The following is a 26,161-nucleotide window of genomic DNA, read 5'->3' on the forward strand; positions in this document are numbered from 1 at the left end:
ACAATATAAAAATTTACAAAGTTTTAGATTAATTAATCAACTAATCTTCAAGCTTATGTGGAAAGAACAAAAACAAGCTACGAAATGACATAATCTTGTTGTGGTCTTCTAATTAAAGTGTCTTTTCTTTACTAATTTTTTTCGTTTCTCTCAAAAAAAGCTTATTGTTTTTTTATTAAGTTTTTCGATTTCAACATTATATGTGACATATCAGGGATCACAAGATTTAAATGACTACACACATCTTTAATTTAATTAAGACTATAAAATTTAAAAAACTTTCTTTATTTCTTAAACGTTGTGCGGAAACACTTAAATTAATCATTTTTGGCTCGTTATTTTGTAGGTGACCATGTTCTTTTGTAATGTCTCTTATTTCTTTCATGTCTTTTTAAGTTCTTCAAAGGGAAAATGCACAAGTACCCCCTCAACCTATGCCCGAAATCTCAGAGACACACTTATACTATACTAAGGTCCTATTATCCCCTTAACTTATTTTATAAGTAATTTTCTACCCCTTTTTAGCCTACGTGGCACTAGTTTAAAAAAAAGTCAACCATCATTATTGGACCCACAAGATAGTGCCACGTAGACTAAAAAGGGGTAAAAAATTATTAATAAAATAAGTTTAGAGAGGTAATAGGACCTTAGTATAGTATAAGTGTGTCTCTGAGATTTCGGGCATAGGTTGAGGGGGTACTAGAGCATTATCCCTTCTTCAAACGTTTAATTAGTAATATGAGGCAGATAGAGTAAAAGTTCTCATTATAGGCTTGACTGAACTTAATAATTTTGAATAAAATTTATCTTCTTAAAGTTTAGAACTCGTAAATTAAAATTTTTAAATCCGTCTCAAAATTGTAAAGCAATATTTTGAGAGGTTTTAGAAATAACTACAAGAGAGCGTAGTTATATATATATATATATATATATATATATATATATCCAACAAGGCATGTTCTTATGGTTATAAAATCACATGCTTTAAAAGATTCCATATGAATGTAAACAATGCATATATCCACAAAAAAATAAAAATCAAATGCATTAATCCCTCAAAAGTGTTATGGCCTTTGCCCTTTTGGCCATTTATCAAATACTTTAATTAAGTCATAATTCAATCTAATTTGAAAATATTGCAAGATGTTCAAAACTAGTCTTAGTGTGGAAGCTCAATGATGCCCCTTGGATGCTTGAAAAGACCATATTCTCACCCTCCCTCCTAAAGTGATTACAAAACTTTCACTAGTTTATGACTTAATTATTTAAATATACGCTAATTTGTAATATTACGAGTTTTATTAGATTTTAGTGCATTCAGATACATCAAGATACATGTATCGCGGATTCATGGGGTTAAAGTTAGGTGTAATTTGTTCTATATATATTGTATTCAAGTGAATTCACATGTTCTGGAATAAATGGAAAAATCTCACTCGCCTCCCTCTCATCTTGCTCTCCACTCGCATATCTTGCTTGCTAATCTAATATCCTAAGTATATGGGCGAATCTCACTCACCTCCCTTCTGTTCTCGTTCACCTCTCTCCCTATTTCAGTATATCTAGTAGCAAAATAACATGCATTTAGGTATATTTAACTTGAAATTTGATATAAAAAAATCAAATAGTGAAATTAAATATAATTATTTTAAACCGAAAGAAGAATTAGTAATTATGATAGGAATAGATGTATAATTAGGTAGTTTCTTCTAAAAATTTATCTTGCATTATATTTTTTCCCTCTCTTAATTAAGTAATACTTGGTGTAACTTTGTTTTTGGTTTTATCCTTTTTTTTTTTTTGGGTAAAGTTTATCCTTTTCATTTTTTGGTTTTTGTTTATTAAGCTTTCACACATTTGCATTTGCCCTTGATTGAAAATAACTTCGCTTTTTTTTTGGTTGAAACATACGAATAAAACTGCTTCATTCTTAATTAGAGATTTTGAGTGCAAGCTCTGTGTCTAAAAAGAAACACTATCCTGAATAGACCTTGTAAGCAAAGGAGTCATTGTGCATTGTGCTTAGTAAAAATCCATGTTTCACCTCTGATTCTTCTGTAACTCTATTTTAGTTCATTAAATAGGGATAATGCCCAAGTACCCCCTCAACCTATGCCCGAAATTTCAGAGACACACTTATACTATACTAAGGTCCTATTACCCTCCTGAACTTATTTTATTAATAATTTTTTACCCGTTTTTAGCTTACGTGGCACTATCTTGTAGGCCTAACGATGGTTGACTTTTTTTTCCGAACTAGTGCCACGTAGGCTAAAAAGGGGTAAAAAATTACATATAAAATAAGTTCAGGGGGGTAATAGGACCTTAGTATAGTATAAGTGTGTCTCTGGGATTTCGGGCATAGGTTGAGGGGGTACTTGGGTATTTTCCCCAAATATAGTGAACTTCTTTGTTTAATATTTGAAGTAGTGTTTACTTCACATCATGTCAAACATTGATTATTATTATTTTTTGCAAACTTTAAAAATTATGAGGGTTTTTTAATATAAAATATACATTTATGATTCAAATTTTAGATTCAAAAAATTAAAATCACAAATTTAAAGTTCAAATTCGGTGATTGATTTCAAGTGAAATTTTGTTTGGAAGTATTATAAACAAGAAAATAGCCAAAAGCCCCTCAATCTATATTTGAATTTTCAACTAACACTTTAAGTTTACGGGAGTCCTATCACCCTCCTAAATAGTTTAAAACTGAAATAATTACACCCCTGAAAAATCATAACCACACCTACATTAACCTGTAAATTTCACGCGTTTGACATGTGGAAATTTAATTAATTGATTATTTTTCTTCAATTCTCTTATAATTATTTTTCCCTTTTTCCTATACTTATTCAATTTCTTCAAATCCTAAAGCAAATTCTTCTCCCAATTCCTTTAAATTCCTATGATAACTTCACAATTACTTTAAACACCAAAGTTCCTCAAAATTGGATCATGAGAAACAAGAGAGAGAGAGAGAGGGGATGGGGAGGCTACCCCTCAAAACAGCCAGCAGTCGAATGCGAAATCCTCAGACGCTAGATACAAAATTACAGTTCTTCATCAAATTTGTGTTGTTTTGTATAAGAATAGGTTCATAGTACACCCACCAATATCTAACAGGAAATGTAGGAACTCCGAGGGAGGGGGGAGGGGGGGTTGCTGGTGTTTTGGGTTTCGCGAAGGCGACGACAATGGTGGCGTTTCGCCGGTCAGTCGAGTAGCGGAGAGATGGAAACCTAAAACAAACTAAAAAAAGTGAAGGGAGAGAAAGAGAGAGGACGAATATATCTAATCCAAATCTCATTTTTAGGTGATATAAATACATCTCATTTAATTTTTAATTGATTTGATTGGTGTATAATTATTTTTACATGAGAATCTAAAAGCTTGTGTGAAATCAACATTGGTAAATTCGGTGAAGATGGTGATGACAATGATGGTTTAGAGATAGTAAATGGTGGAGGAATTTAATCTTTATTGTTCTGGAGAAGAAGGACAATAAACAAATAAATAATAAATACATATATTTATAAATAAATAAAAAAGTTTTAATATTTGCCTTTTGTGCTCATTCTCTGAGAGAGTGAAATATACTCTCTTTGCCAGCTAAGCATTCAAGGGGGGTAATTATTTCAGTTTTAGATAGTTCAGGAGGAGGGTGATAGGACTTTCGTAAAATTAAAATGTGTAATTGAGAATCCGAATTTAAATTAGGAAGGCTTTTGACCATTTTCTCTATTATAAACACATACATTTGTTTAGGTGATTGATTTCAAGTTAAATTTTGTTAAAAAGTATTACACACATATTTGACTATTGAAAAGATTAGAATTCCAAAATTTTCACGAACTTAAAAGATTTACACACATATTTGACTATTGAAAAGATTAGAATTCCAAAATTTTCACGAACTTAAAAGATAACAAAAAAATAGTTCTACTTTTTTCACTTTAAATTATCCGCAAAAAGAAAAACAACTTCCATTTATATTCATGAAAAATACAACTTCAAATATTAATTTTTTAAAAAAAATCACAAAAAAGAAGAAGGGAAAACTACAAAAAATAGACCTTATCATGAAATTATTTATCCAAATTAAATTCAACCGAAACGATTTAGCCTTAATAGATAAATGACCCAAACTGTTAACCTGCTTAGTCCACTTTCTCCTTTATTATTTCGTGTATGATATCAACATAACATTACTACTATGATTAATCCTCTGTGATATTCCATTGGTATGTAGACACCACATCGATATTATATAGGATCGAGCTTAATTTAATCTATGATACTTCGTTGATATATTGATATCCTATTGGTATCGAATTAGACTCTTTTGTTGAGAAATAAACAAAAAAAAACAATTAAGAGAAAATTATTAAATTCACAATCTTAGTTATTAAACTCTAAATTAGTAGAAATTATAATTTTTAAAATTAAAATATTAAAATATCAAAACATATCTCAATGATACCACAACAGTATGTAGATTTACTATAGTAATATCATGGATAATTGAGTAATCTCATTGAAGGACTAAAGCAAGCTTCAATGAAAATATTGTTCAGTTACTCATTTATATCATAAGAGTATATAATACATTGATGGTATTTAGGAGGAAGAAGCAATCCTACAATGAAGACACTGCTTATTTACTCTTTGACACCATCAAAGTATATTCATATACTATAATATACTGTGATAATATCATAGAGGAAAAAAAAAGCCAACCTGTGATTTTTTTTTTGATACATGTCCTTTTAAAAAAACACCCCCCCCCCCTCCAAAATTTCTTTTTCAAATTACAAAAAAACCTTTAAAAGGGTAGGAAATTTTGAAAAATATAATTAAATAAGATGTGTATTTAGGTAATTTTTCAACGAAAAAAAAGAGAAAATTATATGAAACAACAAATTATTAATTTAAAATAAATGATACAACCATAGTTTCATCTAATTTGTAGTGAACACTTTGCCATTTACCTCTCTCCCCAGAATCTCGCTCACCACTCTCCTCCGCCTCTCTCACTTTATACAAACACAAATGTATAAATTGTGTTTGTATTTATATAAAGCGAGAGAAAACTGTATATACAAATATACATCACTTAGCCCTATACACTTATACTTATACAATACAAATCTTTCCCACCCATTTCTCTTTTGCCTTCCTCTCTTTTTTTTACACAAACACAAATCATACAAAATACAATATATAATTTGTGTTTGTATAAATCGAGAAAAAAAATTTGATATACAAATATAACTATTTTAACTCGATTAAATTGTATACGAATTCAAACTTTAATGCAGATATACAATCACAAAGTACATATACATATTCAAACATAATTTTCATAGACACAGACACCAAATTTATACAATCAAATGTGGTTTATTATGAAGTGCAAATAACATAAATATAGCTATAAAGCATAATATTATTTTTATGTTTGCTAAACCTAAAATTACTTAAAAAAAAAAAAACATGATCAAAATACCCAAATTTGAAGTCGAAAATTAATGAGCCCATGAATCCATGAAAGTCCAATAAAAGTATGACCCGGAAATCTATCGTCTTATCCAAAGACACAAACACAAGCCATTAGTTAGTAGTAGTAAGCAGTGACCAATACACTGATGCCAAAACTTCTTCTTCTTCTTCACTGAAATGGCTTCACTATTGGGAACTTCTTCTTCTTCTTCTGCAGCAGCAATTTTAGCTTCTACACCCTTCACTTCTCGTTCCTCTAAGTCTGCTGCTTTATCCCTTTTCCCATCTTCAGGTATTTAAATAAATGTGTTTTTTTCAACTAATTGTGTTCGCATTGTTAGTGGGTGTTCAAATTTTTTGTATATTATGCCATTTCTAGTTTTCCTTTGAATTGGGTTTGAGTTTTTTTTGTGAATTTTTGGGTTCTTGGTTGTTGATTATGAGCTACAATTTTGATGGGTAAGTGTTTTTTTTTTTTTAATTGTAAAGATTTATATTTTTGTTCTGATTTTGTTCCTACTGTGTAATGGGTGTTTTACATTTTTTTGATATCTATACTTTGAATTGGTTTTTGAGAGTTTGTGAATTTGGACTCTTGGTAGTATAGAGCATTTGTGTATTCAGGTAGTTTTTGGATTTTTTTGGTATTCGTATTTTATGAGGTTTACTGTGTTTAGGTGATCGTATTTTGTGGATGTTGTTACGGTTCCTTGCATATAGTTGTTACTGATTTGCTATTCGTTGTGATGTCACTTCACTTGTTCGTTTCGTTTTATTAACTTTGTTGAGCTGAGGGTTTTTCGGGAACAATCTTTCTAGGTAGTGATAAGGATTGTGTATACCCTCGACTCTATTTTGTGGGATTTCACCGTATTTTTTTATGGGTTAAGTATGAATTGATGGGCATTGTTGTTGTAGGACATAGCCAAGGGAGGAAGTTTTATGGAGGAATTAGACTCCCAGTTAAGAAAGGGAGGTCCCAATTCCATGTGGCAATTTCCAATGTTGCAACTGAAATCAGCCCTGCTCAAGAACAGGTACCAATTTTTCATGATATGGTGATTTCATCAGGTGTTTTTGCTAAACAGTTTGGGTAATTTGTGTGGAAGATTTCTATTTTCTATATAATAATGTGGGGTTTGGGTGTTTGGTTGTGGAGTTCTTTTACAGAATTTAAGTTGAGGCTATGAAGCAATATTGTGTGAGAGGTGGGAAGATTATTAAAATGCATATAAGATGTTTGCTGAAAAGCTTGGACACTGCCCCTTTGTCTACTCCCTCCGTTTCAGTTTCAATTTGTTTCTCTAGTTTTGACTCTGCATAGAGTTTAAGAAAATAAAAGAAGACTTTTGAATATTGTGATCTTAAACTAAAGATCGTTTTAATCTTGTGGTCTTAAACATGTCATGTGTAAAGTTAGAATTAAAAGGAGACATTTTTTCATTAAATGGACTAAAAAGGTAAGCAAAACAAATCAATTGAAACGGAGGGAGTATTGTATTATTGATGGTGGAAATGAATGTTACACGGAGAGTTCAAAATTAGTTTGACAAAGGAAACATGATATCGAAGTAACTTTGGATATAACAACATACCCAGGGAATTCATCAAGTGGGGTCGGTGTGAGGAGGGTAGAGTGTATGCATACCTTACCATTACCTTGTGGATGTAGTAGAGACTGTTTCAGATAAGAGTTTATTCGAGTTCTTTAACATTGTAAAAGTTTTACAAAAATGATGTCAATCATGTTATGATGTCCCAAAGAGGAAAGATTGTCATACCAAATAGCTCATGGGAGTATTAAGTTTCAGGGCAAGGATTATCAGAAGTCGAATTCAAAATAGTTTTGTTAGGTTCAGCTTAGAAATTTACAACACTTGGGCAAAATGATTTATTTGGAAGGCAATGTATTTGCAACCCATTTTATTTTGGGGGAGGGGGGATTTACCAAGTATATTGATTCCTTTTTAGGACTGTTTTGGACTGTTTATCCTTCAGCCGAGGGTCTATCAGAACCAACCTCTCTACCTCTAAGGTACGGGTAAGGTCTGTCCGCGTACACTCAACCCTCCGCGGACCCCATTCTGTGGGACTATACTGTGTATGTTGTTGTTGTTGTACCAAGTATATTGATAAGGTTTTACCTACTTTGTAATTTTTAGGCTCAGAAACTTGCTGAAGACAGCCAGAGACCGGTGTATCCATTTCCCGCCATAGTGGGGCAAGATGAGATGAAGTTGTGTCTTTTGCTGAATGTAATAGATCCAAAGATTGGAGGCGTGATGATTATGGGTGATAGAGGAACTGGGAAGTCCACCACGGTTAGGTCTTTGGTGGATTTACTTCCAGAAATAAAAGTTATTTCTGGTGATCCATTTAATTCAGATCCAGATGACCAAGAAGTAATGAGCGCTGAAGTCCGTGACAAATTGAGGAAGGGAGAGCAGCTTCCTGTGTCTCTCACCAAAATCAACATGGTTGATTTACCACTAGGTGCTACTGAGGACAGGGTGTGTGGGACAATCGACATTGAGAAAGCTCTTACCGAGGGTGTGAAGGCATTCGAGCCTGGTCTTCTTGCTAAAGCTAACAGAGGAATACTTTATGTCGACGAGGTTAATCTTTTGGACGACCATTTAGTAGATGTTCTTTTGGATTCTGCAGCATCAGGATGGAACACTGTTGAAAGAGAGGGAATATCAATTTCACACCCTGCTCGATTTATCCTTATTGGTTCAGGTAATCCTGAAGAAGGAGAACTTAGGCCACAGCTTCTTGATCGATTTGGAATGCATGCCCAAGTCGGGACTGTGAGAGATGCAGAACTAAGAGTGAAGATCGTCGAGGAAAGAGGTCGTTTTGACAAGAACCCCAAGGAATTCCGGGAATCATACAAGGGGGAGCAAGAAAAGCTCCAGAGCCAAATCACCTCAGCCAGGAGCGGGCTTTCTTCTGTTACGATTGATCATGATCTCCGCGTTAAAATCTCTAAGGTCTGTGCAGAACTGAATGTCGATGGATTGAGAGGTGATATAGTCACTAACAGAGCAGCAAGAGCATTGGCTGCACTTAAAGGAAGAGATAAGGTAACCCCAGAAGATATCGCCACTGTCATTCCCAACTGCTTAAGACACAGACTTAGGAAGGATCCGTTGGAATCTATCGACTCAGGTTTACTTGTTGTTGAGAAATTTTACGAGGTTTTTGGCTAAGGAGACAAATAGCTTTCTTCTTTGGGTAAACATTTCCCTGCACCAAGCTGTTTTATAGAGCAACATACTTGTTTTTGTCTTAATTTTCCATTTCTCAAATCATCTAAAGATTTGACCATTGTCAAAACTGAAGATTGTCTGTGTACTGTGCTTAAGAAATGTGTTCAGATTCACCTGTACTTAAACTTACTGGTCTTTGATTGTTATCAATCTTTGGCCTAAGGTTCCCAATGTTGTATCTCTGGCCTCGCCTCGTTTGGTCTGACTCTAAAATGAACCCCATAGTCAATCTTTGGTGGGAGTATCACTTCTTCATACCAAAGAACTCTCCTACGGTTCAAGTTCCAGCAGAGACAAAATACATTACGTAATGCCTTTTCATCTACCTGTACTTTGGAAGACAAATATGCAATAGTAGAGGTAGAGGTGCACGCAAGTTGGCCCAAACAGAATATACTTTCACAGAGAGCAATGGCTATAAATACATATGGAGACATATTTATGTAACTTTGAAGGAACAACCTCTTATGTTCAAAGTTCAAAGGACACTAACATCTTTCATTGACGACTTCTGTTCCAAAATCTAGGTCTTCGTTCTTGAAAATCAGGGGGACGTTGGTACACAATCGATGCAGCTTTAATCAAAATAGCAGCAGTAAAAGCCCATATTATATACTTCTCATTCTCTGTTTGATGATCAAAGAAATGGATTACATACTTATCTCCCATGTGTTCAAACTCTTGCTCTCGTCGATTCTCATCCTAAATCAACCAATAATTCATTGTAAGAGCAAGTGAAGACGAAACTTGTAAACGAAAAGAGAAGAGTTTGTAGACTTTACTAACCTTAAGAAACATTTCCAGAGGTGCATCAAATATTGATGCCACTTCTGCAGCGTTTATCAACGGGTTGAACGCGCTCCGATCCCAAAGTATGCCCACAACTGGAATCACTGTAATTCCCTTCTGAGGAAAAACAAAACAACAATATCATACCATAAGCATCAATGCAACAGAACTGTGCTATCCCACGAAATGAAACTGAAAAGTTTGCATTTAAAACTTGCAACTGTAACTTCTTATATCAGCTAAGCATTGATCATGAGTTCCGAAAACATAACAGATCACTTAAACTCTGTTCTTGGCATATATATGGTCCTTTCAACGTTGATGTAAGAAAATGAACCATCCTTATACACAATGTAATCAGTCTGGGAGGGTAAAGTGTACGTAGAACTTACACCTACCTTAAAAGGAAATGAACACAAAATAATGTCTCAAATGATCGCTAATGAAGATAACTGCATTACCTTGGCGGTAAAGGATTCAAGAACAGTGACAACATCTACAAGTGAACGATCTAATCCGATCTCCTCCTCGGCCTCCCTCAGAGCTGTTTCAATGTCATCGGCATCACCTTCTTCTACTTTTCCACCAGGCAAAGCAACTTCACCTAAAAACAATAGACTGAGAGGTTGAGGAACTTGTATCTTAGGTCACAAATTAAAGCATCGTGCCAAGTGAACTAAATCGAGTATTTAAGTGGAGAAGGGCAAAGGAACGACTCTCATCATCCTTGAGTTTCAAATGTCGCAATTGGCTCAAAAGTATTGGCTCAGACCTCAAACAAGTAGAGCTTAGCTATATGAATCCTTGCTATTTCGTTTAAACTCATTTCATATCATCATCGTACAAAATAAAACAAAAGTAAAAATGAGTCAAATATACATATAAAAATAATAGCAATAATAATATTAAAAGTTCTCTAATAAGTGTTTTAACTTAGTTAAAGATAGTTCACCATACAAAGTTTCGAAAATGCACAAGTATCTCCAACCTATGCCCGAAATCTCAGAGACACATAAACACTATCCTAAGGTCCTATTACCCCTAAACTTATTTTATAAATAATTTTCTACCCTTTTCGGCCTACGTGACATTATCTTGTGGGCCCAGCGCGTGTTGATATTTTTTTCAATCTAGTGCCACGTAGGCCGAAAAGGGGTAGAAATTATTTGTAAAATAAGTTCAGGGGTAATAACATCTTAGTATAATATAACTATGTCTCTGAGATTTCGGACATAGGTTGGGGGTAGTTATGCATTTTCCCTACAATGTTTACGAGTTTCTAACCTAAACTATCAAATGTTTGCTTTTCATACACTTCAAACCAAAAAAATTTACACGATAACAAAGAATGTTATTAGCCTTTACCGGCATTAGTACATTATGATAAGATCTAATGTCACTACAGCGTTTAGGGTCATTTACAAACATATTTAGAGTGTGTTTGGTATGAAGGAAAACATTTTCTGGAAAATGTTTTCCAATTTTCTCATGTTTGGTTGGGGCAAAAGTTTTGGAAAATATTTTTCAAATCAACTCATTTACCTCAAAATTAAGGAAAATGACTTCCCTTAGAAAAGTAAGGAAAACATTTTTCAAAGCTCTCCTCCTATTTCAAATTACATTTTCTTGGGAAGATCAATTTAAAAAAAAATATTTTCAATATCAAAATTTAATTTTTTAACCCGATCTTTTACCACCACCCCCTGGCCCCCTCCCCAAAAAATTAATTTTGCTTTTTTTAAAATATTAACTCCAAATTTTTATTTTTAAGTTCCTACCTCTCCTCTCCCGGCCAGCACCCTTACCAGCCCCCCCCCCCCCGCCCCACTACCCCACCTCCTATACCACCACTAAAAAAAATTATTTTTAAAAAATATTTTCAATTTCATAAATTATTTTTGTATTCTAGTAAAAATAAAAAAAAATAAAAGATGTTCCTCAAAAATATTTTTCATTCATAAATCAAACACTAAAAATCATTTCCGAAAAATATTTTCTACTCACCAACCAAACATGAGAAAATAAGTCCAAAATCTATTTGTTTTGCAGAAAAACATTTTCTAGAAAAACATTGTCCAAAATATTTTCCTTTCATACCAAACCACAATTAAGTTATTATCATTAAGACAAAATTTTATGGGCAAAATTGAACCATTGTGATTACATTCAAACACTTGCGATAACGAACTGATAGTTCAGATATGAAACTCGCAAAAATACTTACCTGAGTATGAAGAAAGTGTTGAAGCTCTTTTGGTGAGGATTACACGAAGATTTTCTTGTGGGTCTTCAAATAGACACACCAAAACTGCAGCTCTGTTTGATTTGGATCTTATTGAATTACTATTACTATTATCTGTCCCCAATTCTTCAATTTTTGAATTTTGGTTATATAAACGAAGCCTTTCACTTAATTTCATCAGTCTCTCTGATCTGTTATATGCCATTTGGGATTTAGAGAAAATCAAAATTAGGATTTTTATTTCATATATTGGTTGAAATTTTTATTAATTAATAGATTTAACCAACAAACTTAACCCGGATCCACTTAAATGTAAAATCCGGATCCGCAATCCAAAAATAATGACCCAAAATCAAGTCAAGGTAGGGGAATGGGTTGGGTCTCAGGTTCGGGTATGGAGTTTGGTTCGATAGACTAGTTCGGGACAGAGATTGGTAGGTGAGATAGGGAGTTTGTAAGTTGAGTCTCGTGACAAGGTTGGGATTGAGAGTCAGATCTCAACTCGGAGTCAAGAATTAGGTTCGGAGTGTGAATCAGGGCTGGGATTCTGCAAATCTCGAGTCGAGTCTATTGTTAATTATCTATCAAGATTATATTTAATGCTTCAGAATAATACACCCTTTTTAGTGCTTTACCCAGTCAATCTACTTATAAATTTACTCTATTTTTTAAGCTACCAATTATATTTATTATAAAGGGAAAAGTGTCTCATATACCCCTCAACTTTGTCATTTGGAGCTGATATACTCTCGTTATAAAAGTGACTCGTATATGCTCTTACCGTTATACAAACGGCTCGTATATACCCCTCTCGTTACAAAATTACTCACATATACCCTTCATTTAACGGAAGTTAAGAAATTAGTTTTAAATTTATATTTATTACTTCTGAATTTTTTTAAAATTATTTAGGGGTATATATGATTCTTCTATCAAAGTTCAAGGTATATTTTAATTTTTTTCATACATAAATTATTTTTTGACTTCTTTTATTATAATTATTTGAATTTCTTATTCTTATTTTATTTTTTTCTTTCATTCCTTAGTTTAAAGAATAAAAAATTAAACTATTTTTTGTGTGTATTGTAATTTAATTTCGTATTCTTATTCGTATTTTATTTGTGGTTTTAAATACATATGCCATGTTGATTATTGGAATAAATATATGTACTAAATTTTCATGAGTATCAAAATTAAATTTCAAGATCAAACAGATATTTGAAAATAAATTTGGAGCTAGAAACCCCGCTCAAACGTTTGCATAAGATGAACATAATATAATTTCGGATAAAGCAATCCACCATAGACAAGACGAAACTATGTTAAAGGTTCCAAGGTCGAAGGACAAAAGTCTCTCGATCGAGAGAGAGAGAGAGATTTGGCAATAACGTCTTTCATTGACGATTTCTACTCCAGAATTTAGGTGTTCGTTCTTGAAAATCAGGGGGACGTTGGTACACAATCGATGCAGCTTTAATCAAAATGCCAGCAGTTATAGCCCATATTATATACTTCTCATTCTCTGTTTCATGATCAAAGAAATGAAGAACATATTCATCTCCCATGTATTCACGTTCTTGTTCTCGTCGATTCTCATCCTAAATCAACCAATATGTATTCGTAAGAGCAACTGGAGACGAAACACGTAAACAAGAGAGGGAGTTTATAGACTTACTAACCTTGAGAAACATCTCTAGAGGTGCATCAAATAGTGATGCCACTTCTGCAGTATTTATCAACGGGTTGAATGTGTTCCGGTCCCAAAGTATGCCCACGACAGGAATCACCGTAATTCCCTTCTGAGGAAAAACAAAACACCGATTTGAGCACAGATCATATAAATGTTAATAGGGCGAAATTTTTAACAAGACAGTTAAGACAGAACAGATTTCAAAAGGTAAGCATCAATGCAGTAGAACTGTACTATTGAGAATTAACCTTCCACGAAATGAAACGGAAGCATTTGAAACTTGCAACCCGATACTTCAGTTAAGACTCTTCTTTTTACTTCTCTTGAGGTAAACAAGACTTTGGCTGCAGTGTCGATTGTGTGATGGACATGAGTATGATAAAAAGCTACATTGCTCAGACCCTCCAAAAGTATTGCCCTATTCGTGTTGGATACTTCAAAACTACAAACTTTTGGAGGATCCAACGCATACCAGTTGTATTTTCAAACAGTCCGAGCAACATAGATAAAAAGTTCCATTACTCGTTCTTTGTTGGTTTTCCAACATAAAACCTAAAATGTCATGTTTAATTTTGCACAGTGCTCTCTCAACAACTGATTAATTAGTCCCGTTGAATTACTATTGTTGTTCGTACTGTTCTTGGCATATAAATGTTCCATGAAATTTGATCCCTTCAACTTTGATACAAAAGAGACGGGCTTGTATTATCAACTATGTCCCTACTTGTCATTAATATTTAACGAGCTAAGAAACCTTAAAAGGGCATGAACACAGAATAATGTAAGACCTCAAATGAAGACAAATGCATTACCTTGTTGGTAAAGGATTCAAGAACAGTAACAACATCTACAAGTGAACGGTCTAATCCGATCTCCTCCTCAGCCTCCCTCAATGCTGTCTCAACGTTATCGGCATCCCCTTCTTCTACTTTCCCACCAGGCAAAGCAACTTCACCTAAAAACATTAAAGTAAGAGGTTGAAAGATTTGTGTCTTTAAAGTTACAAGTTCGAGCCCTGAGCGAGGAGAAGGGTATCCTCAGGTATTGAATGTTACAAAAAGGGGTTAATTAGCTCAATTAGCAAAAGTTTCATTTACTTTCTTAAACTTCGTGTCAAATCAAAACCAGACAAACAATCTGAGACGACACTAAAACCTATAGTCTCACATTTCTATAACATCATATCATTAAGGGGGTTGTTTGGTAGCTGGTTAGAGTTATGCAAGTATCAATAACAACGTAGGAATTAGTTATTAGCAAATCTATATACATTACATGAATAACTTACGTCTTAACCAGCTATTACCTATACATAATTTAATACTTACACGACTCACATCTAAACCAGCTACCAAACAATTCCTAAAGGGGTAGAGTTAAAAGAGCTTCCAAATAGAAAAATGATCCCAAATTAACATTATTCATAAACTTCAAATCATGAATCCGTCCCTGAATACTACGATACCAAGTGAACACCATTGTACAAATTTAACTTCAATAAATCAAATAGAAACCTGAGTGTGAAGAAAGTGTTGAAGCTCTTTTGGTGAGGATTACACGAAGATGGCCTTGTGGGTCTTCAAATAGACACACCAAAACTGCAGCCCTGTTTGATTTAGGTATTGGGTTTATCCCCAATTCTTGATTTTTGGGAACAAATTCTTGAATTTTCGAAATTTGGGTACTTATAGAGTTATAAAGACGAAGTCTTTCAGCTAACTTCACAAGGCTCTCTGATCTGTTAGATGCCATTTGGGCACTGAGAAGGAGAAAGAAGAAAACGGAAAATGTATTGTTTTAAAAGCTTATAAAAAGCAGCTCATGAATATGTAATCAGGGTTATGAATTCGAAAAATTATACTGTTTAATGTGGTTAAAAATAGACATAATACACGTATTGGACTCTAAATTTGGGTACAAATTTTAACTTTGATCTCCAACTTTTATAATGTACAAATAGACACTTAAGTATTCAATTTTTATATAAATAAACACATGAGTCCTACGTGGCACAATACACGTAAGACACCACATAGGACAAAAATGACATGTAGGACAAGTGTGTCTATTTGTTCAATTTTATACAAGTTTAAGTGTCTACTTGTGCACACCCAAAGTTGAAGGGCATAAATGTGATTCGAAGCTAAGTTAAAGGACATATTTATGTATTATGCCTTATAAATAATGTATACCTCATTCGACTTTTTGTGTGTTTTCTTAGTCATATTTTTTTTTTAAAAAAAAAAGAGATCTGATTTCATTGCGGGTAATCCATCTTTTTTTATTATTTTTCTAATTAATTTTGATTTGATCATTTGATATTTAAAGATTATTGATTCAATTAATTTAGATTTATATCAAATAAATTTAATTAGAGATAAAACACTTCAAACTCAAATTTTTAAATAAAAATTATAAATCTCAACTATTTTATCATAATTTCTTGATAAGAAATAGTATGAAGGTTTATACTTCATTTGAATTATATTCTTTTGAGTATATTAAAAAGCTTATAAGTTATATATGTTTATATTTACATTAAAAATAGAGACGATTTCAAAATTTAAAATTCATAATTTCACCATTAAAATACAAACATGAATTAGGACAAAAAGATTATCTCCAATTAATTAGGTGATGGCAGATGCTGTCATTTATTGCTTGGTTGGTTGGTTGGCTGGCACACCCTTTATGGCTAAGTAGCCTCACCAGAAATGAAATCAATTCTTGTTGATATAAAGTAGTAACTACTTTACTTTTCTAATTTTTAATCCGAAATCACGAATTTTAATTTTTTCGATTCATATATAATGAAGCGTTACCGTGAGATATAAGGTAAATTAGAAAAGTTGATACCTAACAAGAAAGCCAAGGAGGTTGGGAAAGTATCCCACCTTTTACATGGCTAAAGTAACCGCACGAGTACTAATTTGATTAGCTTTTTTTTTAGCCTTTGAGATTTTATATATCAGCTTCAGAAGATTCAATTGGATCATTTTTGGAACAGAAGAATAAGGAAGCAAAGGTAGAATATGTTCTGAAACTCCACCACTTAAACTGAACAAAAAAAAGGCTCAAGATACAGAAATCGTCTTTGATGGAAGCGTTTTCCTCCAAAGTGGAGCTTTCCAAGGCAAATCGGAATTAACACTGAATGAAGAAGACTACTCACTTTGCCCCAATTTATGTAACATTTTTATTTTTCGAGAATCAAACCGTTTAAGTTTGATCAAAAAATTTTACGCACAAAATCTTCAATTTTTTTCAAATGAACTAAAAAAATTTCATATAAAACGACATAATACATAAATATGCCCTTCAACTTGGCTTCGAATTACATTTATGCACTTCAACTTTGGGTGCGCACAAGTAGACTTTTTTGTCATGGTGTCTTACGTATATTGTGCCATGTAGGACTCATATGTTTATTTATTTAAAACTTGGATAGTTAAAGTATTTATTTGTGCATTATGAAAGTTGGAGGTCAAAGTTAAAATTGAAAGTCAAGTTTAGGGTCCAATATATGTATTATGTCATTTATAAACTATGTAACAAGTATTATAATCACAATAATTGATAATTCAAAATGTTTAAAATATATATACAAAAAACTTACGATCAAAAATAGACTTGTTTTTCAATCTTGAAATCCGAAAAAATGTCGCGTAAAATGAAACAGAAGGATTAAAAGAAAAAGCTTTATATAGGGCCTTAATATTCCACTGTGCACATATTTGAGGGGGAAAATTCTGTTATTACATCATATGGTTAGAAGAATACACAATACTCCATTGTAATGCATTTAATTTATGACACAAGCTTTTGATCATACAAGAAACAATGATCAATTACAGTTTAACTCATTGTAGTATTCTTGTCCACTACCTTAGGGAGCTTGAATTTAGGATTTTGTTCCAAGAATGCAGGTGGTCTCTGGTACACAACTGATGCTGCTCTAATCAAAATCCCAGCAGTTAAACCCCAGATCAAGTATTTCTTGTCGTCCATCTCGTAGTCGAACAAATGAATCAAATACTTTTCGCCCATCCATTCTCTTTCTTCTGATTTCCTCTTCTCGTCCTGTATAAAGACGTTGCACTTGAGCATCCAAGAAATGGAAGAAACTTATTTGTGTGATCTACAGAAGGATACAAACCTTGAGAAACATCTCCAATGGGACATCGAAAACTGTTTCTACTTCAGAAACATTCGGGATGGGATTGAATTCCTTTTTATTGGAAAGAATCCCAATCACGGGTATTACTCTAAGAAGATGCTGCATAAATAACAAAATGTATTAGATATGCGCACAAGTTAAAGGTAGTACAGAGGGATCAAGCATCCTAGAGCCAGCATTGTTTCGTTGATAGTGAAATGCTGTCATTTTCAGCACCAATAATAATCTCATCGGGGGTAAGAATTTAGGGTCACTGTCGCGTAATGCAAAACCAGCACTAGGTTTGTGACTGTAAACTTGGCAAAGATTGAATACACCAGATGAGATAACTACACATAAATCTTAAAGGAGGTCCACCAAAGATTTGCTCAAGATGTCCACATATAAACTTCTTGCTACTAAAAGATAATCAAAAGAAGCTGCACCAAGCAAGGACCTTTTCTTGGAAGGAAAATGGTTCTGAAAGTTGTTAGTGATAAGTTGGATGTCAGAGAGGTAATAACACCTCAATAATCTACGCCCAAGGGTATGGTGTTAATGATAATAAAGTTGGATGCAAGAGAGGTTAAGACACCTCTATAATCTGCAACCAAGGGTGTGCCCTAGTAGTAGTCAGTCAAGTGGGTTGAGAACCATGAGGTGTTAAAAAACTTCAGATTCTAGCGGAGGCAAAAACATTAGGTGATTTCTTCCTATCAGTGGACTCTTGATGGACAAGAGTTACCTGGTTCTTATGAATGAAGGAAATGGTTGACATTTCAAAAGTTTACTGGAAAAGAGTGGAATCTTTTAAAGAAGATATCAACATTGATCACCTGCATAACCTAGCTCCATTCTAAGACGATTAACACTTATTCATATACAACTCTAAGCCAACAGCAATATTCCATCTTTTTAAATAAGTATTTTAAATTTGAATATTGATACTCTTGAAAGTCTAATTCTGAGATCTTTAGCAGCTTTTAAGTAGTTTTGGAATGTGTACATTTATGCTATCCAGTTTGTTTTTCCTCTGGATATTGATTAGCTTTATTGCTGAATGGTAAAAGTGCTAACGCACTTTGGGAGGAGGAAAAGTAACTGTTCTCCGTTCTGTGCAGCTAAACATATATTAACTAAGCTCACAACATTAGAACCAGCACCTGAATACTCATAACACCACAAAAACTTGGAACTCGATAGGAATACCAAAGATACATACAAAATTACAGCGACCTAAATCAAGTATTAGCATAATTCTAGTAAAGTACAGGCAATGCCTTCTCACTTTTAATGTACATTAACTGCAAGATCTATAAATTTGGCAAACGTAAGACCCGGTGATTTGTAAGCTGGACATAGAAGGAAGAAACAGGGAACAGGGTTGTTTCATTCTTCTGATATAACATTTCAAAATCTCATCTATAAGGCTTATTTGGTTCCCCATGTTCAGCTAATGTTTGAAAGTATCAACTTGTGCTGTTAAATATAAAACGAACTTATCAGATAACCAGCATTATTGAACACAGTCAAACGTTACACGTGCTTGAGGATATCAAGGCTAAATTAACATAGTTCTAACGTCGGTAGAGCACATCTCCCCTGTGGAAGAAAGCTCTAAATAGATTTATCTTGTTGAAGAAATTGGACCTTATGGAAGTTTGTCGTCCATATAAATTCATCAACTGGCAAGCCCAGAGAACAGTGAAGATTTCCTAAGCAGATTCACCATTACACTCCACATACATCTCTCTTATCATTTATCTAAACAGGCAAATTTTCTGACAAAATTCACGCGGTTTCCTAGATAGCTGGGATGCAAGTTGTCTTTCAACCAAGCTATGATGACATCCACCCAAGGTTTCCTGACAGACTAGAGTTTATCTTATTTATAGATTTTTTTTTGGTGCGAACTATTATAGATGATATCCACATACCTTAGACAAGAATGGCTCAAGGCAAGTCACAACATTAACCAATGAAGGATCTAGCCCTATCTCCTCCTTTGCTTCTCTGGTTGCAGTATCAGCATCACTTGCATCTCCTTCTTCTGCTTTTCCTCCAGGCAATGCGACTTCACCTGCATGAATAGGATTTTAGGTAAAATCAGCTAACCTTAGCACAGTATTAGAGAACATAGCAGAGGACAGTAACAACAACATAAAATATCAACTACAAATACATAAAGCAACTTGGTGAAAAGATTATAGACAGTTCATATCTTGAATAAACAAAAATGAGGCTCAATTAGACAAATTTGCAAGCCCCGAAATTTCAATCACAAGAAAAATTGTAATTTGACTAAACATCCAAGCAACAACATTTTTAGCAGCAACTAATACCAAAAACTGGTTTTCAGAAGCATCCAACCACAATCTTTAGATAAAAAACAAGATAAGAATTAAACCATTATGCCAGCTTATCAATTTAACATAGTGAATCAATGGACAGAACAGAGATATAGGATAGAGCAAACATCTCATTACCAATGATGAACTATAATCCCTCTTAATAATGTAGAAGAAAATGGTACATATTTCAAGACTTACATCTAAACAAACATCAAACAAAACTATCACCATCGACAAAATAAACTGCAGACCTCTTTCATATATCAAAACACAATCACATATCAGACAATCAATCAACTACATCTCAATCCGAGAAACTATTTGGAGTTGCCCATATGAAAATCCTTGACCTCTATATCCAAACCATTCTATTCGGACCCATTTCATCCCAATACTAAAAAAAACTATCCTTAAAGATAAATTACAAGTTCTGCATATAATCTACCAAAATCCCACTACACTATAACGATCAATCAACAACCATAACCCCTATTCTCACCTACAGCCCAAAAATTTCAACACAATATACAGTTACAAGGATATCAGATAGACTAAACATCTTTATTACCAATTGCGAACAACAACCCTCTTCATAATCTAATAGAAACTACACACTATTTTAACAAGCAAAACACACACAAGAATTTGCCTTAAGATAGGACAAAATACATCGTAGCTCGGCAGAGTCCATTGTGCTGACTTAAGTTCAAAACAAACATCAAAACCACACTATCACCATTGACAATATCAACTACATGCATCAAATCACATATCAAATCAATTCAGACCCCTTTCATCCCAATACTAAAAAAAACTATCCTTTAAGGTAAATTACAACTTCTGCATATAATCTACCAAAATCCCTCTACACTATAACGATCAATCAACAACCATAACCCCTCTTCTCACCTACAGCCCAAAAATCTCAACACAATATGCAGTTATAAGGAGATCAGATAGACTATACATATTTATTACCAATTGCAAACTACAATCCTCTTCATAATCTGATAGAAACTACACACACAAGAATTTGCCTTAAGATAGGACAAAATACATTGTAGCTCAGCAGAATCCACTGTGCTGACTTAAGTTCAAAATAAACATCAAAACCACACTATCACCATCGACAATATCAACTACATGCATCAAATCACATATCAATTCAATCAACTACATCTTAATCCAAGAAAAAACTTGGTGTCAGCTTTATGAATCATCGATCTCTATATCCAACCCATTCAATTCAGACCCATTTCACCCAATACTAAAAAAAACTATCCTTTAAGATAAATAACTAGTTCTGCATATAATCTGCCAAAACCCCACAATACTATAAGCTTCAAATTGGATATGTGTAAGTCTTTAACTGTAATACAGGTTCTGTATCGAGTTCAGAACTCATAAACTTCAAATTCTGACTCAAATGTCTAAGATTCACTAACCGGAGTGAGTAGAAAGCTTGGAAGACCTCTTAGTAAGAATAACCCGAAGTTCCCCATCAACCCCTTCAAATAAACAGATCAAAACAGCAGCTCTTTTGGGTTTAAATCTTTCTTTCTGCACAACAGCATCTGGGGTAACCGATTCTTGAAAACCCAATTGGGAAACAACCTTCCCTACCCTTTCTTCCAATTTCTGCTCCTCGAAATCAGCTTCAGCTTCATCGTCGTCCCCAAATGGTGTCGGCGGTGGGGGTTTGTAAAGACGCAATTGTTGAGCTAAAGCAAACAACTTCTGAGAAGATTTATCAACTAATGATGAAGATGAAGATGAAGAATCCATTATGATCAATTTGCGAAGTGAAATTGGAGATTGAAATGATGAAATTGAAGAAATTGACAATCTTCGAATTGAAGATAGCATTTTTTTTTCATACTTAACAAATTTCCATGTTTATCAAAAACTAATAAATCATACATACTTTGTAAATCTCAAATGAAGCTCAACAATTTCTTTTTTCTTCAATAACTTTTTGAGAAAAATATTTGGTATGTTAAATATGATATTATACCTATGAAAATTATTAATAATTTGTGAACTTTTCGAGGAAAATATTTGGTATGTTAAATATGATATTATACCTATTAATAATATAAATAACTTAAACTTATAATGTATTTAATAAAATGTTATCTCAATTAATTTAAGTTGAAGTATGTTGTATTCCACTTGTCTAGTCCAAATTATTTTGGAGTTTCAAAAAAATATTATTAAATTATTTTTGTTAATACGCTTTATTAAGAAATTCATTAGAAATTAAAGTCAAAATAAAAGAAAACATTAAAGAATTAGTTTCGTCATTTCATAGATAATCGGTTCTTATAATTTATTTATAAATCTGATTTTAGAATTGATATTGACTTTATAGTTTCTCCTAAATTACAAAAATAGAATGTTTTTACTTTAATTTGACACATTATTAAATAATTAAAGAAAGGACAAATATATTCTTAAACTATCATAAATGATATGTAGATATTCTTCATCATACTTTTGAGACACTGGTGTCCATAACGTGCAAAAACTAGAGCATATATGTTATTTACTCTAACGAAAGACTAAACAAGGACACGTGACATAATATTATTTTGTCGATAAATGTCAGATGGATGGATAAGATTATGACACGTGTATGTCCATTAGTATAAAGGGTATATATCCTCTAGTTTTTTGACGGCAGAGACATCAATATCTTAAAAGTTTGACGAAGAGTGTTTACATACCACTTATAATAGTTCGAGATATATTTATCTTTTCTTCGCTTAAATAATTGATATAGACCTTATCAAAGTATACAAACATCCATTTTCACATCATTTTATCTGAGAGTTAAAAATCTTATGAAGAACGGAATTGAATAAATATCAGAGCTCAAATGAAAAGTCTCTTTTGATTATGATTGACTATAACAAGGGTTTCGTATACTTAATAGTTAATTTTTTTAGTGTCTAACAAAATATTTATTATGAATGAAGTGATCTCAATAAATTATATTTATTGTCATTTTATTTCTAATAATAATGAATATCTTCTGTATAAAGAGAAAATCTATATCCTTCGTGTAACTTAAAGGGGCATGATCTTTTAGTACAATACATAAGTCAGAATCATGCCTAAACTCCTCTATCGTAGATGGATTTGAAAAGAAAAATATGAAGCCTACGAATTTAAATTTTGAACATAATTTTTTTTTAACACGCGCACAGACAGACCATCTTTAGTGAAGTCCCTCCTTCCCAACCTCTCCTACAACATCCATTTCGTCAAAGAAGGACGGAGCAGGCACACTGACTACTCTGATTGGGGAAACCTTTTCTCATAATTAAGACCCTATGCAAAAAAAATAATTAAAAGATATTCAAAATAAACAATAAAAGGTGGGATCTCTCCACATGTCAATTCATTGTGATGTATCATTGAACTCTGTACTTCAACCTTATTAGGGTTGCTTGTACACATCAATTCTTCATGTGTGTCATCATAGCTTTAACAAGAAAAGCATATGCAGGTAGCATATAAATAAGATTTGATAATAAATATATGTAATGTAATTTTTTGATAAAAAAATATTAAAAACTATATAGATGTAAGTGATTTATTAGTGTTTTCTTCTGTGCAAATTTATATTGTGTTTTGACAAAAAGTATTAGAGCTATGTAAGTGTAAGAGATTTATTTGAGTTTTAAATTGTTTATTGAAGGAAAAATGCACAAGTATTTTCTTAATTTATATTCGAAATTCTAGAGACACGCTTATATTATAGTATAGTTCTATTATCTTTTTGAACTTATTTTATAACTAATTTTCTATCCTTTTTTGATCCACGTGGCATTAGCTTTTAAAAAAATCAATCAAAGTTGAACCCACAAGATAGTGCCACGTAGGCCCTAAAGGACTAGAAAATTATTAATAAAATAAGTTCAGAGGGGTAATAGGACCTCAGTATAGTATAAGTGTATCTCTGAGATTTCAGGCATACGTTGAGGGGATACTTCTGTGGTTCTAGCACGATCGCTTTATTGACTTTTAGTATGACTTGATTTAATTTTTTGAATATTATATTATTTAATATAATAATATTGTTATTTACCCAAATTTATTTTAAACTTATTTGAAACTGACTTATTTATTTTAAATAATCTTTTTTTTAGGTACGTCCATTAATTTTAAACTTAAAACATCCGTTTCTTAAAACATTCATTTATTTTAGTTTATTTTTATTAACATTTGTGTGTGTGTATATATATATATATATATATATATATATATATATATATATATATATGTATTTGTTTGAGGTATATATAATATATACATGTTAAATTCTCTAAATTTCATCGTGTGTTTATTTTTTTATATTTTGAACTTTTATGGTAAAATTTTTGACTCAATGATATATGTATATTCAGTAAACCAAAACTTTCCCCTTAGTTATAACTCCGCCTTTTTATACCGTCTATTTCGAAATTTTTAGATTACTTTATGAGTTTATTTTTTATTTATTTATTTTGTTTGAAAAATAAAGAGATAATAATCACTTAGGATCTGAACTATTATTATTAACTATTGTCATTTTCCAAAATATTAAAATTTTATATACACAAAAGATGATATAGTAAAAAAATATCTTTTTGGTCAGAATTATATTTTACCTTTTTGAACATTTTTATCTTTCTAACCTTAATATCTGTCACGACCCAAATCCGGGCCGTGACTGGCACCCACACTTACCCTCCTATGTGAGCGAACCAACCAATCTAAACCTTAACATTTCAATATAATATAAACAGAAAGTAATGCGGAAGACTTAAACTCATTAATAAAATCAATAACTATTATTATTCAACATCTATTATTCCCAAAACCTGGAAGTCATCATCACAAGAACATCTACTTTAAACTACTAATTCTAAGAGTTTCTAAGAAGCTAAAAATACATAAGAAGCTAGTCCATGCCGGAAGTTCAAGGCATCAAGACATGAAGGAGAAGATCCAGTCCAAGCTAGAAGCGTTAGCTCACCCTGAAGATCCGGTGTGACGAAGACTGGCTTGAGTTACTGTTGAGTCGAAGATGACAGCACGTTTGCTGCACTCCACAAATAACAAGAAGAAAAACATAAAAGTAGGGGGTCAGTACAAACACGGGTACTGAGTAGATATCATCGGCCAACTCAAAATAGAAAACAGTATATATTAAGCAATATCATAAAATCAACTAATATCCTTAGCATGCAGCATTTACAGTTACTATAACCCTTGGTTACAACACCAAGCACATCAATGAGGACTCACACCTCCTCATCATACTCATTTGGGAATTTAGTTCATTAGTTTGGATATATTAACATATTTCAAGATTCATTATCTTTATTCCCCTCGTGTCGGTACGTGACACTCCGCTCCTCAATATACTATCCTGGTGTCGGAACGTGACACTCCGATCCTCATTCTATCCTGGTACCGGAACGTGGCACCCGATCTATATTCTATCCTGGTGTCGGAACGTGACACCCGATCCATATTCTATCCTGGTACCGGAACGTGGCACCCGATCCATATTCTATCCTGGTGTCAGAACGTGACACCCGATCCATATTCTATCCTGGTACCGGAACGTGGCACCCGATCCATATTCTATCCTGGTGTCGGAACGTGATACCCGATCCATATTCTATCCTGGTACCGGAACGTGGCACCCGATCCATATTCTATCCTGGTGTCGGAACGTGACACTCCGATCCTCATATACTATCCTGGTACCGGAACGTGGCACCCGATCCTCTAATCTCACCACTTTCGTTCATCAAGCCTTCTTTTATACCAAGGCATCATCATTAACAAAGTAGATTAGGGTTTCTTTTCAAGATTTGGGATTCAATAGCTTCATCATGCTTATTTATTCACAATTACATAATCACATCATTCATGCAAGCATACAATTAAGCATATAGAAGGTTTACAATACTACTAACACATATCATTCGCTATTAAGAGTTTACTACGAATAGCATGAAATAACCATAACCTACCTCCACCGAAGAATTGAAATCAAGTAAGTTAATCCTCAAAGCTTGGTGTTTTCCTCTTCTTCTCGATCGTTCCTCTCTCAATTCGTTTCTCTTTCCTTCTCTTTGTTCTTTCTAATTTTCTTTA

General features: G+C 33.1%; 4 protein-coding genes across 5 annotated transcripts; 1 reads left to right on the plus strand and 3 right to left on the minus strand.

The window, feature by feature from the left end:
* The first annotated feature begins 5,336 nt into the window (after window positions 1-5,336).
* On the plus strand, window positions 5,337-8,902 carry LOC101255435 (magnesium-chelatase subunit ChlI, chloroplastic). Its single transcript, XM_004248091.5, has 3 exons — window positions 5,337-5,797; window positions 6,424-6,542; window positions 7,668-8,902. The coding sequence occupies exons 1-3, from the start codon at window positions 5,683-5,685 to the stop codon at window positions 8,715-8,717; spliced, it is 1,284 nt and encodes a 427-aa protein (XP_004248139.1). The 5' UTR covers window positions 5,337-5,682; the 3' UTR covers window positions 8,718-8,902.
* A 252-nt stretch (window positions 8,903-9,154) lies between these two features.
* On the minus strand, window positions 9,155-12,428 carry LOC101255142 (nudix hydrolase 22, chloroplastic-like). Of its 2 annotated transcripts, none has more exons than XM_004248090.5 (4): window positions 11,791-12,428; window positions 10,028-10,170; window positions 9,564-9,683; window positions 9,155-9,479 (listed from the first exon to the last, which is right to left on the minus strand). In XM_004248090.5, the coding sequence occupies exons 1-4, from the start codon at window positions 12,011-12,013 to the stop codon at window positions 9,276-9,278; spliced, it is 690 nt and encodes a 229-aa protein (XP_004248138.1). In that variant the 5' UTR covers window positions 12,014-12,428; the 3' UTR covers window positions 9,155-9,275. The 2 variants fall into 2 exon arrangements, with proteins under 2 accessions (XP_004248138.1, XP_010327051.1); XM_010328749.4 differs by having other exon boundaries at window positions 9,564-9,680; window positions 11,791-12,331.
* A 578-nt stretch (window positions 12,429-13,006) lies between these two features.
* LOC101254843 (nudix hydrolase 15, mitochondrial) lies at window positions 13,007-15,338 on the minus strand. Its single transcript, XM_004248089.5, has 4 exons — window positions 15,013-15,338; window positions 14,311-14,453; window positions 13,488-13,607; window positions 13,007-13,406 (listed from the first exon to the last, which is right to left on the minus strand). The coding sequence occupies exons 1-4, from the start codon at window positions 15,248-15,250 to the stop codon at window positions 13,203-13,205; spliced, it is 705 nt and encodes a 234-aa protein (XP_004248137.1). The 5' UTR covers window positions 15,251-15,338; the 3' UTR covers window positions 13,007-13,202.
* Window positions 15,339-17,182: 1,844 nt separating this feature from the next.
* On the minus strand, window positions 17,183-22,153 carry LOC101254536 (nudix hydrolase 15, mitochondrial-like). Its single transcript, XM_004248088.3, has 4 exons — window positions 21,451-22,153; window positions 19,592-19,734; window positions 17,655-17,774; window positions 17,183-17,578 (listed from the first exon to the last, which is right to left on the minus strand). Exons 1-4 carry the CDS (start codon window positions 21,869-21,871, stop codon window positions 17,354-17,356), a joined length of 909 nt encoding a protein of 302 aa, XP_004248136.1. The 5' UTR covers window positions 21,872-22,153; the 3' UTR covers window positions 17,183-17,353.
* Between the last annotated feature and the right edge of the window lie 4,008 nt (window positions 22,154-26,161).

Source organism: Solanum lycopersicum, chromosome 10, assembly GCF_036512215.1.
Source record: "Solanum lycopersicum chromosome 10, SLM_r2.1".
In the NCBI taxonomy this organism is placed as follows: Eukaryota; Viridiplantae; Streptophyta; class Magnoliopsida; order Solanales; family Solanaceae; genus Solanum; species Solanum lycopersicum.

What these genes read in the sequence shown, in the direction of transcription:
- LOC101254843 (XM_004248089.5), bottom strand. Translation starts at nt 15,250, where the DNA reads ATGGCATCTAACAGATCAGAGAGCCTTGTGAAGTTAGCTGAAAGACTT. An exon ending in TTGAATCCTTTACCAACAAG is followed by an intron (nt 13,608 to 14,310) that starts GTAATGCATTTG and finishes GTTTTTCCTCAG; the next exon opens with AAGGGAATTACGGTGATTCC. An exon ending in CTCTAGAGATGTTTCTCAAG is followed by an intron (nt 13,407 to 13,487) that starts GTTAGTAAGTCT and finishes TGGTTGATTTAG; the next exon opens with GATGAGAATCGACGAGAACA.
- LOC101255435 (XM_004248091.5), top strand. Translation starts at nt 5,683, where the DNA reads ATGGCTTCACTATTGGGAACTTCTTCTTCTTCTTCTGCAGCAGCAATT. An exon ending in ATCCCTTTTCCCATCTTCAG is followed by an intron (nt 5,798 to 6,423) that starts GTATTTAAATAA and finishes TTGTTGTTGTAG; the next exon opens with GACATAGCCAAGGGAGGAAG. An exon ending in TCAGCCCTGCTCAAGAACAG is followed by an intron (nt 6,543 to 7,667) that starts GTACCAATTTTT and finishes TGTAATTTTTAG; the next exon opens with GCTCAGAAACTTGCTGAAGA.
- LOC101254536 (XM_004248088.3), bottom strand. Translation starts at nt 21,871, where the DNA reads ATGCTATCTTCAATTCGAAGATTGTCAATTTCTTCAATTTCATCATTT. An exon ending in CAAGCTTTCTACTCACTCCG is followed by an intron (nt 19,735 to 21,450) that starts GTTAGTGAATCT and finishes CTATTCATGCAG; the next exon opens with GTGAAGTCGCATTGCCTGGA. An exon ending in TTGAGCCATTCTTGTCTAAG is followed by an intron (nt 17,775 to 19,591) that starts GTATGTGGATAT and finishes TTATTTATGCAG; the next exon opens with CATCTTCTTAGAGTAATACC.
- LOC101255142 (XM_004248090.5), bottom strand. Translation starts at nt 12,013, where the DNA reads ATGGCATATAACAGATCAGAGAGACTGATGAAATTAAGTGAAAGGCTT. An exon ending in AACACTTTCTTCATACTCAG is followed by an intron (nt 10,171 to 11,790) that starts GTAAGTATTTTT and finishes TATTGTTTTTAG; the next exon opens with GTGAAGTTGCTTTGCCTGGT. An exon ending in TTGAATCCTTTACCGCCAAG is followed by an intron (nt 9,684 to 10,027) that starts GTAATGCAGTTA and finishes GTTTTTCCTCAG; the next exon opens with AAGGGAATTACAGTGATTCC.